Here is a 14,515-nt window from a genome sequence, read left to right on the forward strand (position 1 = left end):
GGCTGGTTCGGGCGGTCCCCCGCCTCGCTGGGCAATGCTCACGATCGCCTGAAAGTGAGATTCCACGCAAAGGTGTCGGACACAGAAGAGGAGGAATAACGAGTGATTTTCTTACGTGCGCAGACCGAGCCCAGAAGCACGCAGGCGCATTCCCGCCCTCCAGGGCCACGCCGGAGGCTCGCTGTGCCACCCCGTCCTGAGCAAGCCCCAGCTCTGCACAGGGAGCTGAGGGGAGCGGCAGGTCCCGGAGCCGGCGCCCAGGCCACCTCAGAGAGCGAGTTCTGCTTCTGGGTTTGCAAGTGGCAGGACGGGGGCAGCTCAGGCAGCGCTGGTATGGGGGGGTCACCAATGATGACTGCGGCCAGGACACCCCTACAGCTGGGACAACCCCAGAGCCGGGACACCCCTGTGGCCAGGACACCCTGCGGCCAAGACACCCCTGCAGCCGGGACCTCCCCTGGCCAGGACACCCCTACAACAGAAACATCCCCTTGCCGGGACACCCCCACAGCTGGGACACCCCTACAGCCAGAACACCCCCACAACAGGGACACCCTTGTGACCAGGCCACCCCGCGGCTAAGCCACCCCCATAGCAGGGACACCCCCGCGGCGGGGATACCCCACGACCCGCCCCCCTGAAGTCTAGACTCTGGACGGCCCAGGTGTCTGTCGATGGCAAGACCCAATTTTTAAAAACAGCTAAGAAGCGCTTGGTGCCGTCCGCAGTAACGGAACCGCCTTTGGCTGCGCACACCGCACGGTCCAGAGCCGCGCCCTTCCCGGTCGCCTCCGGGCCCCAGGCCTGGCCTTCTTGCTCCACTTCGACCCCGGAGCCCCACTCACACAGGGCTCACGATCACCCGGGTGACTCGGTGACCACGTCTGGGGGCATCTCGAGCCTCCCAGCCTGGTCTGGACTTTGCTCGCCGCGGGGTCATCACCGTGACGGCCTCTGCACCCAGCTGCTGGCCGGTGTCCTTAAAAGAGCTCCCCTGGGGGCGCCGCTGGCCCACAGATCTGGAGTCCCCGTGGCCGTCGCTCCCCCCCCCCCGAGGGAGAGGCACTTGCTGCCGTCCACTCGCTGCAGGCCCAGCCAGCGGGCAACCCCAGCCGGGGACTGACCCTGTGGTAGCTGGGGGGTCTGGTGTGGACGGGCCGAGGTCCCGTCCTGCCCACCGGCTGTCGACATGGTTCGTCTTGAAGCCCCCCAGTGGGGGAAAGTGGGGTCCAGGCACATACGTCCCCCCACCGTGGTGGGGACCCCTGCGAGGGGTGGTCCCCGTGATGCGGGGCGCAGCCTCACCCCAGCCCCTGACCCGGGGCTTGCGTCTTTGAGACAGGCGGAGCGTGTCACTTACGGGAAAGAAAAACAGCTGCGAGTTCGGGGACTCCTTCCTTGCTGGAAAGTGCGAGGGGCTGCCCATGTGTGCTGGGAAGATTCTGGAAGGCCACCCCAGATTCAGAGGAAAGAAGCGGCTGGAACGGGGGACTTGGGTTTTCTTGAACTTTATCTACTTCGGTGTTGTTTGTAGGAGACAGTGTTTTACCCGCGTCTTTGTGCAGCGCCCAGAAGCCTGTCTGAGGCAGCGGGGCTGTGTCCGGCACCAGGCAGGGCGTCCGGGTCTAGCGTGAGGCTGCCCGGCCTGGCCGAGTGGCTTCTCCCACAGCGAGCACCGCCGAGGGGGCTTCCGAGGCTCGGCTGGGCTCCGGGGCCTTGCTCGGAAGTGCTCCTGCGAGCTGTCCTCCGCTTCTCTCTAGGTCCAGCTGTCCCTGCAAGTACGGCTTTGTGGATGATGACAAGAAGCTGGCTCCGCGACGCGACGTCCCCGCCTACCCCAAGGTGAGACGGGGCTCCGGCATGCGCCCTGGGACGCTGGCCCCGCAGCGCCCCAGCCTCGGCCCCCGGAGTCTGCACCTCCCCGAGGGCAGCTCCCACCAGCCGGGCCCAGACACTGCTCGCCTACTCTGGCAGAAGCCCTTCCCCCTGAGGTGTCCAGCCCCAATTACAGCACCCAGAAAGGGTACCCCAAGATGCTGCCTGTGCCCCCACCACTGGCTCAGGGATGGCTTTACTTGAAAGATGTTTAGCTAAGTTTTTTTTTTTTTTTTTTTAAGATTTATTTATTGATGCATGCAAGAGCTGGGGTACAGGCCAGAGGTGTCGGGGGTGAGAGGATTCACCAGAGACAGAGCAGGAGCAGAACAAGCAGATGACGAAACACACTGCCGAGGGGAGCAGTGGGTGAGGCAGGAGAGGTCTGCCGCACCATGTGGGTTTCTCCCTGGCCGGCCAGGAATCAAACCCGCACTGTGAAAGCTACGGACAGCTTCACAGCGTGGCGCTCAACCCGCTGCGCTACCAGGGATGCCCGATCTTTTTTTTTTAAAAAATTGATTTATTCATGCATACAAGAACTTGGGTACAGGCCAGAGATGCAGGGGGTGAGAGGATTCACCAGAGACAGAGCGGGGAACAGAACAGGCAGACGATGAAATCCACTGCTGAGGGGAGCAACAGGGAGACAGGAGAGGTCTGCCGCGCCATGTGGGTAGCTCCCTGGCCGGGGCTCGAACTCGTGCTGCGGAGGCTGCGGACAGCTTTAACCCCTTGCGCCACCAGGGAGGCCCCTAGCTAAGTTATTTTTTGATTGTATTATTTTTATTGAGATAATGCTGGTTTACGACACTGACATGATTTAGGGGTGCGGGGTCGCTCCTCTTCAGAGGTGGGTCACCACGCCATGCCCATCACCAGAGCCTCCTCTTCCTCCCACAGTCCCCTGGGCCCCTCCCCATTGGCTTCCTGCCTCCCCCTCCCCTCTGGGAGCCTCAGTTGTGCAGGCAGAGTTCTAGGGTTTATTTTGGTTTAGTTTTTGTCTGTTCCTTTGCTTTGCTTCTCTGGGTTCCACGTAGGAGTCACGTCACCTGGTATTTGTCCCTCTCCTGACGTACTCCCTTGGCATCGTCCTCCAGTTCCATTCAGGCTGTTGCAAATGGCCAGGGTTTGTCCTTTTTTACGGCTGAGTAGTATTCCACCGTGTGCACGTGCCGCCTCTTCTTCATCCGCTGCTCTGTGGCCTCGTGGCTTGGTCACTGTGAACGGGGCTGCAGCGGACACGAGAAAGCACTCCTGCCTCGGCCCCCACTAAACCCTTTGAAATCTGCCTCCTTGGGTCTCCCGCCCCTGGACAGTGCACAGCTGTTAGGAGAAGCTTTGCCTTTTTGTCACAAAAGGTCTCTCTCTGACCAGAGGCCTGGGCCAGGCCGGGCTGCAGCGCCCTGGGTGTAGGGGACTCTCCCACAGCACAGGCCCTCAGCAGGCCCCTCAGCAACGTGTCCGCAGGGGACTGTCAGTCAGTACGGTCTTGGTAAGGTCCCGGCCCACCGGGGCTGGGCCCACAGCCGCCCTCCACTGCCCACATCCAGCAGTGCTTAGACACCTTCCAGAAACATCTGCCAGGGACACTCCTCCTGGGCTCCCGCGGCCACTAACCTTGTCCATTTTCAGATGGACGTGCTGCCTTTCCCTTAGACACGATGCCGAGTCACTCGTGAGCCTCCCTGGGGCTGGGGACCGGCCCGGTCCAGCAGGAAGGGGTCAGCCCTCCCTGGCCGTTCCTCTCTGGACAGACTAGAAAACGCTGCCTTGAGACTGAGTCCCAGGCTGGGTGCTTGAGGTGGGAGGTTCAGCCCGAGGCTGGAGACCCGTCCTCGCTGCGCGGCAGAGCTTCTCCCCGGGCAGTGCCGGCGCAGGGCAGCTTCCTGGCCTCAGCCCGCGGAGCCTCCGTCCCACGGCGCGAGCTTCTCTCCGGCAGAGCAAGAGCCTGTGGCTGGCCTGCCTGCCCCGTCCCTACGCACCGTCGCGGCCACACGAGCCCCACCCACTCAGGCACTAAGCTCCAGACCCGCCTTGTCAGCCACACCCCACAATTGTCTGGGGAACCCACACGGGCATCAAACAGAGCCCATGGGGTACCCTTGAAAGAATTATGGGAAATTGGCATTTCCACCCCAAAAAATTAAATCAGCCTCATGGGGACTCTGCAGGGGGCCCCGACAGGCTCGTCTGGAGCCCCAGCCTGTTTCGGCAACGGCTCCCACAGAACCCGCCCGGGCCACAGCCCCCACTAAAGCAGCAGCACGCACCCCGAAACCTCCCAGCAGGCTCCCTCCCGGCTTCTCTGCGTGGTGTAGCTCAGAGCCAGGCTGGCGGAGGAGAGCACACTTCAGCGCTCGCCCCCGGGGTGCAGGGGCCCCAGTGGGCAGCCGTGTGGCCCGGGAGCCCCGAGCTCCTTGCCCCTGCGGCCTCGCCGCACGCTGGCCGTTGCCGAGCCCCCCCGGGATCCTGGGCCTGGGCCCACTCCAGCGGAGGCCCCGCTGACGCCCCGCCCTTTGCAGTACCTGCTGTCCCCAGAGACCGTCGAGGCCCTCCGGAAGCCCACCTTTGACGTCTGGCTCTGGGAGCCCAACGAGGTGAGGGCCCTGCCCCCTCCACCCTCTGCGGCTGAACTTCGGGGGTGTTCCCACGAGGGCGGGAGGCGGGCGGGCACCAGGGAAGGGGTCAGCAGGGGCCCGGTAGGCCTGGGCCCTGGCGCCAGCCATGCCAGTGTCCACAGCGCCTGGCGAGGCTCCCAGGCTCTGCCCCCGCCTCGTCCTCCCGCCGGCCAGCGCGGGCCCGTGGGGGAACCCCCGGCTCAGGCAGCTCCTTCACCGAAGGTTCTCGGAGGGCCGGCCCGGGCCGAGCGCCGCCTCTGCTGTAGATTTCTTTGAAATTCTCCCTTTGCCAAGAACACACAAAAGTGAGGTTTTTGGTTGAGTCTGGCTCCCTGAAAATATCAATTATTCCCTTCTCTCTGGACCCCAAGAAAGCAAAAGGCCCCTCATCATGAACATAGGCCCCACAAATCTAAGCCCCCACCCCTCTGACAGGGCATCTCTGTGGGGTCCGCAGGCCGGACCGTCTGGGGCACATACCAGTGGCACCAGAACAGCGGCAAGGTGCTCCCCAACACCACCCAGCCCGCAGGCCCAAGTGCCCAGACAGGAGCCCCAGCCCCTGGCACGCGTGGGGAGCCCTGAACTTGGGGCTGGGAGCAAGGACGGACATCTACAGGCTCACACCTGAAAACTGCAGCCAGTGGGGGTCCTTGGCGGGTGGGGTCCTGGCTTGCAGGGCTCGGCCCTGGGGCTGCGAGACGCTCATCCCTTCCCGACACCGAGACCCAGACCCCTCCCCGCGGCCGGGGACACGCAGACCAGTGCAGGGTGAATCCCGGAGCCCCTCTGTCCCCGCTCGGCCAGGCCGACGCATGTCTGGGGCTGGGCGGGTTGCAGGCCAGGGCTGTGCTGGCCCCGCTGCACCAACTCCTGGGTGGACGGATCATTTCAGAAGGTCCTTCGGGAGAGGGGCGCACCCCCATCCTCCTCGCATAGAACCCCGCTGTTCCTTCTAACCCACGTCCCTCCAGGCAGCCCCCCCCCCCAGATAACCAGCCTGGCCCTCAGGGCTCTCTCGGGAGAGGACAGCTCAGCTCGGGTGGGCCTGAGGAAGGCAGCGGGGGTGTGGCGGGGCGGCCCCGTGACCCTGGCGCCCCTGCTGCAGATGCTGAGCTGCCTGGAGCACATGTACCACGACCTCGGCCTGGTCAGGGCCTTCAGCATCAACCCCATCACCCTCAAGAGGTGGCTGGTAAGCGGCAGGCCCGACCTCTTGGCATCTGGGGGTTACTGGGAGACAGACGTGGCCCGCCAGTGGTTCCGCCTCCTGCAAAGGGACGTCCAGCCAGTGTCTGCCTGTCCCTCGCCAGGAACACCCGCGTCTGCCCTGGGCGCCGAGATGAGAAGCAGGCAGGGTCTGGAGAGTGTGTGTGGGCGAGTGTGTGCGATTGTGGTGTGTGAGGGACTTCTATGCGTGTTGTGTGGATTACCGTAGGTATGTGCATGAGTGTGCATGTGGTTGTGTGTACATGTCTGAGTGTGAGCATGTAATTGTGTGAGCCTGTGTGTTGTGTGCCTGTGTGCATGCCTGTGAGTGTGCCTGCAAGCGTGTGAGCCTGTGGGGGTGGGAGTGAGCAAGTGTGCATGTGCATAAGCCTGTTTGCGTGTCCCCTCCGCGTGTGAGCGGGCTTAGCGGCAGATCTTTTTTAAAATAAAACACACACGGAGCCGGTGGGAAGAGTGAAAGGCTTGCTGGGCACCGAGGCCCGAGCACCTCCCCTCCTGCTCCCAGCGTGGCCCATCCTGCCCCCGGCACTCGGGGGCGCTGCCCGGCAAGGCGGGGGGTGGGGGTGGTGGCTGTGGTGCGTGGCCAGCGCTCAGGCCTGTGGCGGCAGCTGTGTGTGCAGGAAAACTACAGGAACAACCCCTTCCACAACTTCCGGCACTGCTTCTGCGTGACCCAGATGATGTACAGCATGGTCTGGCTCTGCGGGCTCCAGGTGTGTGCGGGGCAGGGGCGGCACCCCCACTCAGGGACACCCCGCCCTCAGAGGGCACTCGAGGCTCCCAGCAGCTCCCCCACTCCGAGGGAGCCCACCGCCCCAGGTCAGCGCCTCTGGGTGAGGCTGCTCCGTGACTCCCAGCCAGACTCGGGTCCTCCCCACCGCCCAGGAGGGCCCCACCCATCCCGGGCCCCTCCTCACCCGTCCCGCCAACGCTGTTCCCGTCCAGGAGAAGCTGTCCCAGATGGACATCCTGGCCCTGATGACGGCCGCCGTCTGCCACGACCTGGACCACCCGGGCTACAACAACACGTAGGCACGGGGTCGGCCTGGGGACCCACCCGCCGCTCAGGCCCAGCTGCCTGGGACTGGCACGCCCCGCCCGCCCCAGCACCCGCGGGACACGCTGCCGCTCTGGATGGGGCAGGACCCTCGGGTGTGGGAGCCCTAAGGCCGGCTCCCGCGTCCAGGCCTGCAGGGAGTGGCGTCCACCCGCACACCCCCGCTCTGATCTCCCTCTCCCAGGCAGCCCCTAGCCTGTTCCTGCAGGACCCAGGCGGAGGGCCAGCACCCAGGGGAGCCCGAGCAGGACCCTGCGGAGCTGGAGGCGGGAGGGTGCAGCAGGGTCGGGCTTCCTTCGCTGGGCACGGCTCCGTCCCAGGACCCCCGCCGGGCCGCGGCCTCCGTGCCTGCTGAGGCCTGGCCCCGTCTGTCCAGTCTGTCGTCTGCGCCACATCAAGTGTGGCCGAGAACCTCGTTTGTCCAGACCTGAGTGCGTCCGAGGTGGGGGCCACGGGCTCCGTGCCAGCTTGTTCCCTGCCGTGCCGCGGACAGTACAGGCCGGCAGCGGTGGCCGCAGGGCCCACTCGAGAGCCACTGTCCCCTCCCTCGTGCTTGTGGTCTGCAGGTGCCAGGGAGGCCAGCTGCCACCGGCAGTGTACAGAGGGGTGTGGGGGTCCGCCCGGTGCGGCTGTCATGACTTGGGGTCGCGAGTGCAGGGCCTCAAGGGTGCAGGGCTGTGAGCTCCGGCTCGGGCAGGGTGCGGGGTGCACCCTGAGCCCCCCGCCCCGCCCTCCCAGCTACCAGATCAACGCGCGCACGGAGCTGGCGGTCCGCTACAACGACATCTCGCCCCTGGAGAACCACCACTGCGCCGTGGCCTTCCGCATCCTGGCCCAGCCCGAGTGCAACATCTTCTCCAACCTGCCGGCGGACGCCTTCCGGCAGATCCGGCAGGTGCGCGGCTGGCGTTCGAGCGGCTGTCCCGAGCGTGACGTCCGTCAGCCCGGCAGGTGGCAACGTCCCGCTGTTGAGATTCAGGGGCTGATTCTCCAGAGAGTGACAGGCCTTTCCACTCAGCACAGCAGGTCACTACAGGGGGCCTGCCCGGCCCTCACATTTGAGATGATCTGTCGATACAGAGACTGACTCAAGTCAGAGTTCATGCTTGTGGCTTTGTTTTCTTGCAAAGTAGCACACCCGACCCAGCAGAGGCGTGTCCCGGGAGTGTGGGGCGGGCGGGCGGGCGGGCGGGCGGGTGGGTGTGGGTACATAAGCGGATGGCGGGCGGGTGAAGAGTGGACAGGTGGACATGTGGGAAGATGGGTGAATGGGCAGGTGGCTGCGAGGATTGGTGGGTCGTCATGGCTTCGAATTATGTTATTTCTCCTAAACCAATATTTGGTTCACAAAGTAGTAATTGTGTTAAAAACTCATTACGTCCTCACGAATTTGCTACGGGAGGAAGACCATGACGTATAATCAATCCCAGCAGCACACGCACAGAGAACCACGCCTGGGGGAAATACCCCCGGAAAGCCACTTACGACCCCCAGCAGGTCTGCATCAGCGCGCTGTGTCGGGGCCACCGTGTCAAGGGAGACACTCGGCCTCGGCCGGGGTCAGCAGGGGCCCCCCACGTGCTGGCCCGCGCCCTGCAGGTCGCCCTTCCGGCAGACGGCTGCTCCCCCGCCCGGGACACGGCCCCCGAGGGCTGGCCGGCGCCCACCGGCCGAGTCCTCGCCCCTGCCGGGCCCGCCGGCCTCCTCCCGAGCTCGGCCTTGCTACTGCAGCCTGGGCCGAGCGGCCGCGGAGCCTGTGGGCAGACGCCGAGGCTCGGCAGGGAGCTGGGGTGATGCTTTGCTCTTTCACTTTTCAGGCAATGATCACCTTGATCCTGGCCACCGACATGGCGCGACACGCAGAGATCATGGATTCTTTCAAAGAAAAAATGGAGAACTTCGACTACAGCAACGAGGAGCACGTGACCCTGGTGAGCCGGCGGCCGCCGCGGTGGGGGGAGGGGGACACATCCTCCCTGCACACGCCCTGAGGAACCGGAGGTCGTCCTGGCTTGGCATGGGGGGCAGTAAAGCTGGTGTGGGGGGCCGGTTCTTTCGGGGAGCCCCGGCAGGTGCCCACCTGACACGGCCCTCCTCGCTCACTCCGCTTTGCTCTGGTTTCCTGAGCTCCAGGCGGCTCCTCCAGGTCGGCCTGTCCCCGGGACGGCACGCGGAGCCCAGCCGCTGGGGGCAGCTCGGGGATGCAGGGGCCCCAGGGGTCAGCGCCTACCCCAGAGCTGCTGGGCACCAGCCCCAGGTGGCCCTCGGGGGCTGTCCCGTGGAGGGCGCACAGGAGCGCGGTGGGGCTTCGGTCAGCACAGGCAGGCACCCTCCCGCGTGCTGGGCCCTGTCAGAGCCCCACCTGTCAGGCACCTCCTGCCCCTGAAACTGCAGTGGCGGGTGGGAGGGGCTGCCTCAGCCTCTGGATGGATGAGCCGGGCTGGGATGGGGGGGGGCACCCTGAGGAGAGCCAGCTGGAGAGAGGGGCCCCGAGAGGCCAGGCCCACTGCTCAGAGCCGGTGGTCTGTGGGGTGGCCAGCCAAGGGGCAGTAGCCACCAGCCTGTGTTCACCCCCTGCCCCAGGGCCGAGGGAGCCGGACCCCGAGTCCCAGCCCCACCCTGGCTCCTCGAGGGCTGGGCCAGGCAGCCTGCCTCCCTAAGGGGCTCCAGGAAGAAGCGGTGGCCACCCGAGCGTGAGGTCCAGTGGAAATGGGAGCACGCCCAGGAGGACAGAGAGGGCTAGGCCAGGCTGAGCTGAGTGTCCACCAGGCGCCCGGAAGGGCAAACAGCTGGGGCAGGAGCAGAGCGGCACGCCGAGGACACGCGCCAGGCAGGTGCTCTGGGCACCTGGGCCCAAATGGCAGCCACACTTGGGTCCTGAATGTGGGGGTTCCAGGTGACAGAGGTTGTGCCGGCACAGGGCAGGGAGTAGACCCAGCCCCCGGTGGGGACGCTCGGGCTGAATCCCCGGGCCTGGGAGTCGCCTTCTGCAGCACCCGCAGCTCAGAACGCGCCACCGGGCGCCTCGGGCACAGGCAGGGCCGTGGGGACTCCGTTGGGCTGGACAGGCAGGACCCGAGCAGAGGCGACTCCGGGGTGGGCATGTCCGCAGCAAGGGCAGGCGAGGCGTCCACAGATCTGGCCCCAGGCAGAGCCCCCGCCAGCGCAGCGCAAGCTGGGCCCAGGCAGACACCGCCTGGACGTTCGGGTGCTTCTCACCCTGAGCCAGGGACAGATTGGGGTTCTGCCCAGTGCACGCCCATGTGGGGCTCCCCCATGATCCCGTGGGTCAGGGGGTGCCCAGACCTGGGTGCTCCAGGCCTCACCTGAGGGCCTCAACTTCCTTTCTGAAGGCTTCCACGCTCCGGCCAGCGCCCCCGTGGGCACCTCTTCAGCTAACCTGTCTCCTGGCCTTGCGTCCATGTACATGCACCTGGTTTTTTGTTAGTTTTTTTTTATTTTTCTTTTTTAAATGGTCTGCATCTGTAATAATTGAAAGACATACATTACTTTTTTTTAAAGATATATTTATTTATGCATACAAGAGCTGGGGTGCAGGCCAGAGGTGTGGGGTGTGAGAGGGTCCACCAGGGACAGAGTGGGGAGCAGAACAGGCAGACTGACTGAAATCCCCTGCTGAGGGGAGCAGCGGGGAGACAGGAGAGGTCTGCTGCGCCGTGTGGGTAGCTCCCTGGCCAGGGATTGAACTCGTGCTGCAGAGGCTGCAGATAGAGTGCTGCGTCTTAACCCCTTGCGCCATCAGGGAGGCCCCGTGTTAGAGGTTTTTTTTTTTTTGTTGTTTCGTTTTTTTTGTGGGACTCTCGCCAGCGGCCGGGGAATGAACCGGTGCTGCAGAGGCTGCGGGCAGCTTCGCAGCCCAGCGCTCAACCGCTGCGCCACCGGGGAGGCCCCTTGTTAGATTTTTAAACCTCCCAAGCTACAGTTTGTGTTAGAGAATCTCCGTGTGTTAAACCATTTTTCCTACCCCTCAAATACCCTAAAAAAAAAAAAGATTCTGCTGCTTTGGGGTGCGGTTCTCCCAGGGTGGGGAGGCTGAGGGTCTCTGCAGCAGGCAGGGTCACCCCCGCCCAGGGAAGCGCGGGCCCGACCCCCCCGCCCCGCTGCCGTCCCACCGGCAGGCGCCTGTCCACGCGGCGCGGCGGCCGACTGCCCGACTGCCCGGTCTCTTGCAGCTGAAGATGATCCTGATCAAATGCTGCGACATCTCCAACGAGGTGCGCCCGGTGGAGGTGGCGGAGCCCTGGGTGGGCTGCCTGCTGGAGGAGTACTTCATGCAGGTGAGGCCAGCCCACCCCACACTCGCCCGCCGGGGGCAGCGAAAGCAGTGCCCGGCGGCCTGGCGCCACACGTCAGGACGGGCCCCGAGACCGGACGGGGTGACCCTGGCGGCTCTCGGCTGCGCGGCCGCCCTCGCTTGAGCTGCTCCAGGCCCACCCCTTCTCTCTCACGCGGCGTCCCCTGCGTTGCCCAGAGCGACCGCGAGAAGTCAGAAGGCCTCCCTGTGGCCCCGTTCATGGACCGGGACAAAGTGACCAAAGCCACGGCCCAAATCGGGTTCCTCGAGTTCGTCCTGATCCCCATGTTCGAAACTGTGACCAAGGTGAGTGGCCGTCCCCGCAAGCACGCGTGCACACACGTACGTGCAGGCCCACACGTGTGCCAGGGCCGCCTGCCTGGTCACCCGAACCCCCACGCCAGCATGTCCAGGGCGGCCTCTCCCCCGCCCCACCTGCAGTGGCCCAACCGCACAGCCCCGGCCGCTCGGCTCCCCTTCCTGGGCCCCCGGACACCGCCCAGGCCTCAGAACCAGCCCCCACCCTGCCCGGGCCGCCAGCCCGGAGGCCAGACACTCCTCCCGCCTGGGCCGTTGCGAGGCCTCCGGGCCGCCGTCCCCGGCACACACCGCTGTGGACGCATCGCCTTCAGCATGGAGGCTGCCCCTGCACGGCTGCCCGCTGCCCCGCTCAGGGCAGGCCACCTCCCTCGTTCCCAGCCCCTGGGGCACCCAGGACCACCCTCAGCTCCGGGTGCTGCCTCTCTTCACACCTCCCCTCCGCCCGCCTGCGCAGCCCCACGTGGCGCTGGCTGCTCTCCGAGCGCCAGGGACCCGCCTCGGGCCGGCTGCGCGATGCTGGCCTGGCCTCCTGTGGGCGCGGGCGGGCGGGGCTGTGTGCGGGCTCCCTGGGCTACGCACAGCACAGTCCTCGCCCGCGTACTCTGGCCCTGAGAGGAGGGTTGTGTGGTGTCCCCCCAGCTCTTCCCCGTGGTCCAGGAGCCGATGCTGCAGCCTCTGTGGACGTCCAGGGACCACTACGAGAAGCTGAAGCAGATAGACGATGCCAGGAAAGAGGTGGGCAGCGCTGTCCAGAGGCCGCTCGGCCCCGCCTTGACTGAGCCAAGTGGGTGCTGGGGTGGCCCCCGGGCAGGGCCCCTCCCTGCCACCGGCACCACAGACCCACTGGGGGACGTGCTCACGGAGGCCAATGCTGGCCTGTGACTGGACAGGGCGCCGGGGCAGGGGCTGCCCAGCCCTGGAGAGGCTGCCGCCCACATCCTGGCTCTGGCCACTGGCTCCACTCCTGGGTGGCACAGGTAGCCTGGCTTCTGGTCACTGTTGGGATGGGCCCGTCTGTGAGGTGGCCGGTCACACGTGCTGGGCAGAGGATCCCATGAAGCCCCAGCTGGTCAGCACCGGAGCGTGCCAGCCTCAGCCCCACTGCCCCGCCTTGGCCCTCCGGCCCCGTCCAGACCCAGCAGCCCAGCGTGTGGCCTGCCCTTGGCCCAGCCCCTGTACCCCTCCCCAGGGGCCCGAAGCAGCTGGAATGGTCTCCCTGATGCCCAGAGTTCGGCCCTGCCTGGCCTCAGCCGGCACCCCGCCTGCACGTCACACCCCCTTGGGCATCCTGTCGGGCACCCCTGCCCGTCTCACTGCTAGGAACTCCCACCGAACCCCCCAGGCGCCTGGTCATGGGCCTCCCTCACCTGCGTCGTGTGCCAAGTTGGACGTATGTTGGCACTCAATAAGCGCTGACCAGGCGCAGTCACCAGAGACGCTGCCCCTCCAGCTGGACTTCACTGGGCGCTTACTCTGAAACCCCAAAACCTAAGGGCAAAATGCACAGAGCTGGATGAGAGACGAGGGCACCCCGCGTCCCCCCTGACCTGCGCAGGACTGGAGAGAGCCCTGCAGGCTGTGAGGGCCGAGCCGCCACCAGGCCCCGCCACCCTTGGGCGCGGCCCCCTCCCGCCTTCCCGCCCGGAAGGACAGAGCCGAGGAGGCGAACGGGCTGCTCTCCACGGCCACTGCCCCTGCCCGGTGCGGCCGCCCAGTGCCAGGGCCCTGTCTGGGCATTGCCCCCCCCCCAACCGCCCGGCGAAGCCTCTGCAGCGCCCGGCACGCCTGTCAGTCTCACGGCCGTCGCAGCATCTTCAGCCCACGGGCCGTGCACGGCAGCCGGGGGCCCTGACTCCCGGCCTGACTCCCGCCTTCTTTCCCCTGTCTGCTCCAGAGAGCGGAGGCCCAGACGCCCGAGGGCACCGACGGGTCCAGAGAGAGGAGCAGAGGCGGGAAGACGAGTGATGGTAAAGCCCCTCGGCTGCAGGCCCGGTGCCCGGCGATGGGGGTAATCTGAGTCCACGCACGGCTCCACCGCTCCGTCGTGGGCAGTTAGGATGCGGCCCTGCCGGGCCGCGCCTTAGCGGGCAGAGCACACCCAGCCCTTGCCGGGAAGGCCCTTGTAAAGCGCGGGGGCGGGGGTGGGGGGTTCAGTCGCTGCCGCATCCCCGGGCCCTTCCCGCCCCAAGGGACACCGTGACACCCAGGTCTGTGGACCTTTTGAGAGACTCACGCCCGGGGCTCGGGAGGGCGGGGGTGCCTGGGGGGAGGGGGCGCCACTCCCACTCTCTACTGCACCTGTGCCCCGGGGCCACCGCCGGCCCCTCTCTGTGCGCGAGGCCGGGAGCCTCAGTGGAGCGAGTGAAGACGTTTCCACGGTCAAGCCCCTGCCTGGCCGCCTGGGCGGAGGCTGTGGCTGCGCTGGGGCCGCGGCCCAGTCACACCCGGCGCCTCTCCTCCGTCCAGCGGACTGTGCCTGACGTGGGGCCGCGCCCCGGTTCCTGCCCACCGCCTCGAGGGACCCCGCAGAGGAAGAGGGGATTCGGGTGCCCGGCACCCCCAAGCACATTCCCCAAGAGCCGTTGCGTTGACAGACACGTCCGTGATGCTGTACAGAGTTTTTATTTTTAAACTGTCTTTTAAATAATATATTCTTCTACAGAAGTGGACTCTGTGCCTTTCGTTAGTTGATTGACTGTGTGTCCGGCTGCTTCTGAGAAACCACAGGAGCCGCCCACCCCGCAGCCGTCCCACAGGGACCAGCGCTTGGCTCAGACCGTCTTAGAGCCGCCACCACTGGGTGAAGGGGGGCAGACCCTGAAAGTCGACACCCAATGCCAGGCCGGCGCCGCGGCACCAGGATGCACATGTCCCGCCTGTGAGCCGCTGCGGGGGGTGGGCGGCCTGGGCAGGACCCCCACGGCCGGAGGGTCACAAGTGGGCAGCACAGCGAGGAGCGGGCTCTGTACACAGTCGGGGTCCAGGGGCAGAGCTGGCTATGCGGGTCCCACCTGTGTTCTGGGTGGGCGTGGGGGGCACTCGGGCAGCACTGCACCCACGGAGGGGCCCAGCACTCTGGGAGGCCATTCGGCTCCT

The 14,515-nt window shown here is 66.0% G+C and overlaps 1 protein-coding gene across 1 annotated transcript in view; it reads left to right on the plus strand.

Moving 5' to 3' along the window:
• PDE9A (phosphodiesterase 9A) overlaps nt 1–14,024 on the plus strand; it is a gene marked incomplete at its 5' end in the record, with an annotated part of 46,642 nt that extends 32,618 nt beyond the window's left edge. The window contains 12 exons of the mRNA XM_084231667.1: nt 1,761–1,842; nt 4,401–4,475; nt 5,605–5,691; nt 6,335–6,439; nt 6,672–6,754; nt 7,522–7,678; nt 8,601–8,714; nt 10,977–11,081; nt 11,276–11,404; nt 12,059–12,154; nt 13,314–13,386; nt 13,886–14,024. Coding sequence (XP_084087793.1) covers nt 1,761–1,842; nt 4,401–4,475; nt 5,605–5,691; nt 6,335–6,439; nt 6,672–6,754; nt 7,522–7,678; nt 8,601–8,714; nt 10,977–11,081; nt 11,276–11,404; nt 12,059–12,154; nt 13,314–13,386; nt 13,886–13,899 — 1,120 coding nt within the window. The 3' untranslated portion in view covers nt 13,900–14,024. The remainder of the gene's footprint in view (nt 1–1,760; nt 1,843–4,400; nt 4,476–5,604; nt 5,692–6,334; nt 6,440–6,671; nt 6,755–7,521; nt 7,679–8,600; nt 8,715–10,976; nt 11,082–11,275; nt 11,405–12,058; nt 12,155–13,313; nt 13,387–13,885) is intronic.
• Between the last annotated feature and the right edge of the window lie 491 nt (nt 14,025–14,515).

This window comes from Talpa europaea, assembly GCF_964194135.1.
Source record: "Talpa europaea genome assembly, chromosome: 4".
NCBI lineage: Eukaryota > Metazoa > Chordata > Mammalia > Eulipotyphla > Talpidae > Talpa > Talpa europaea.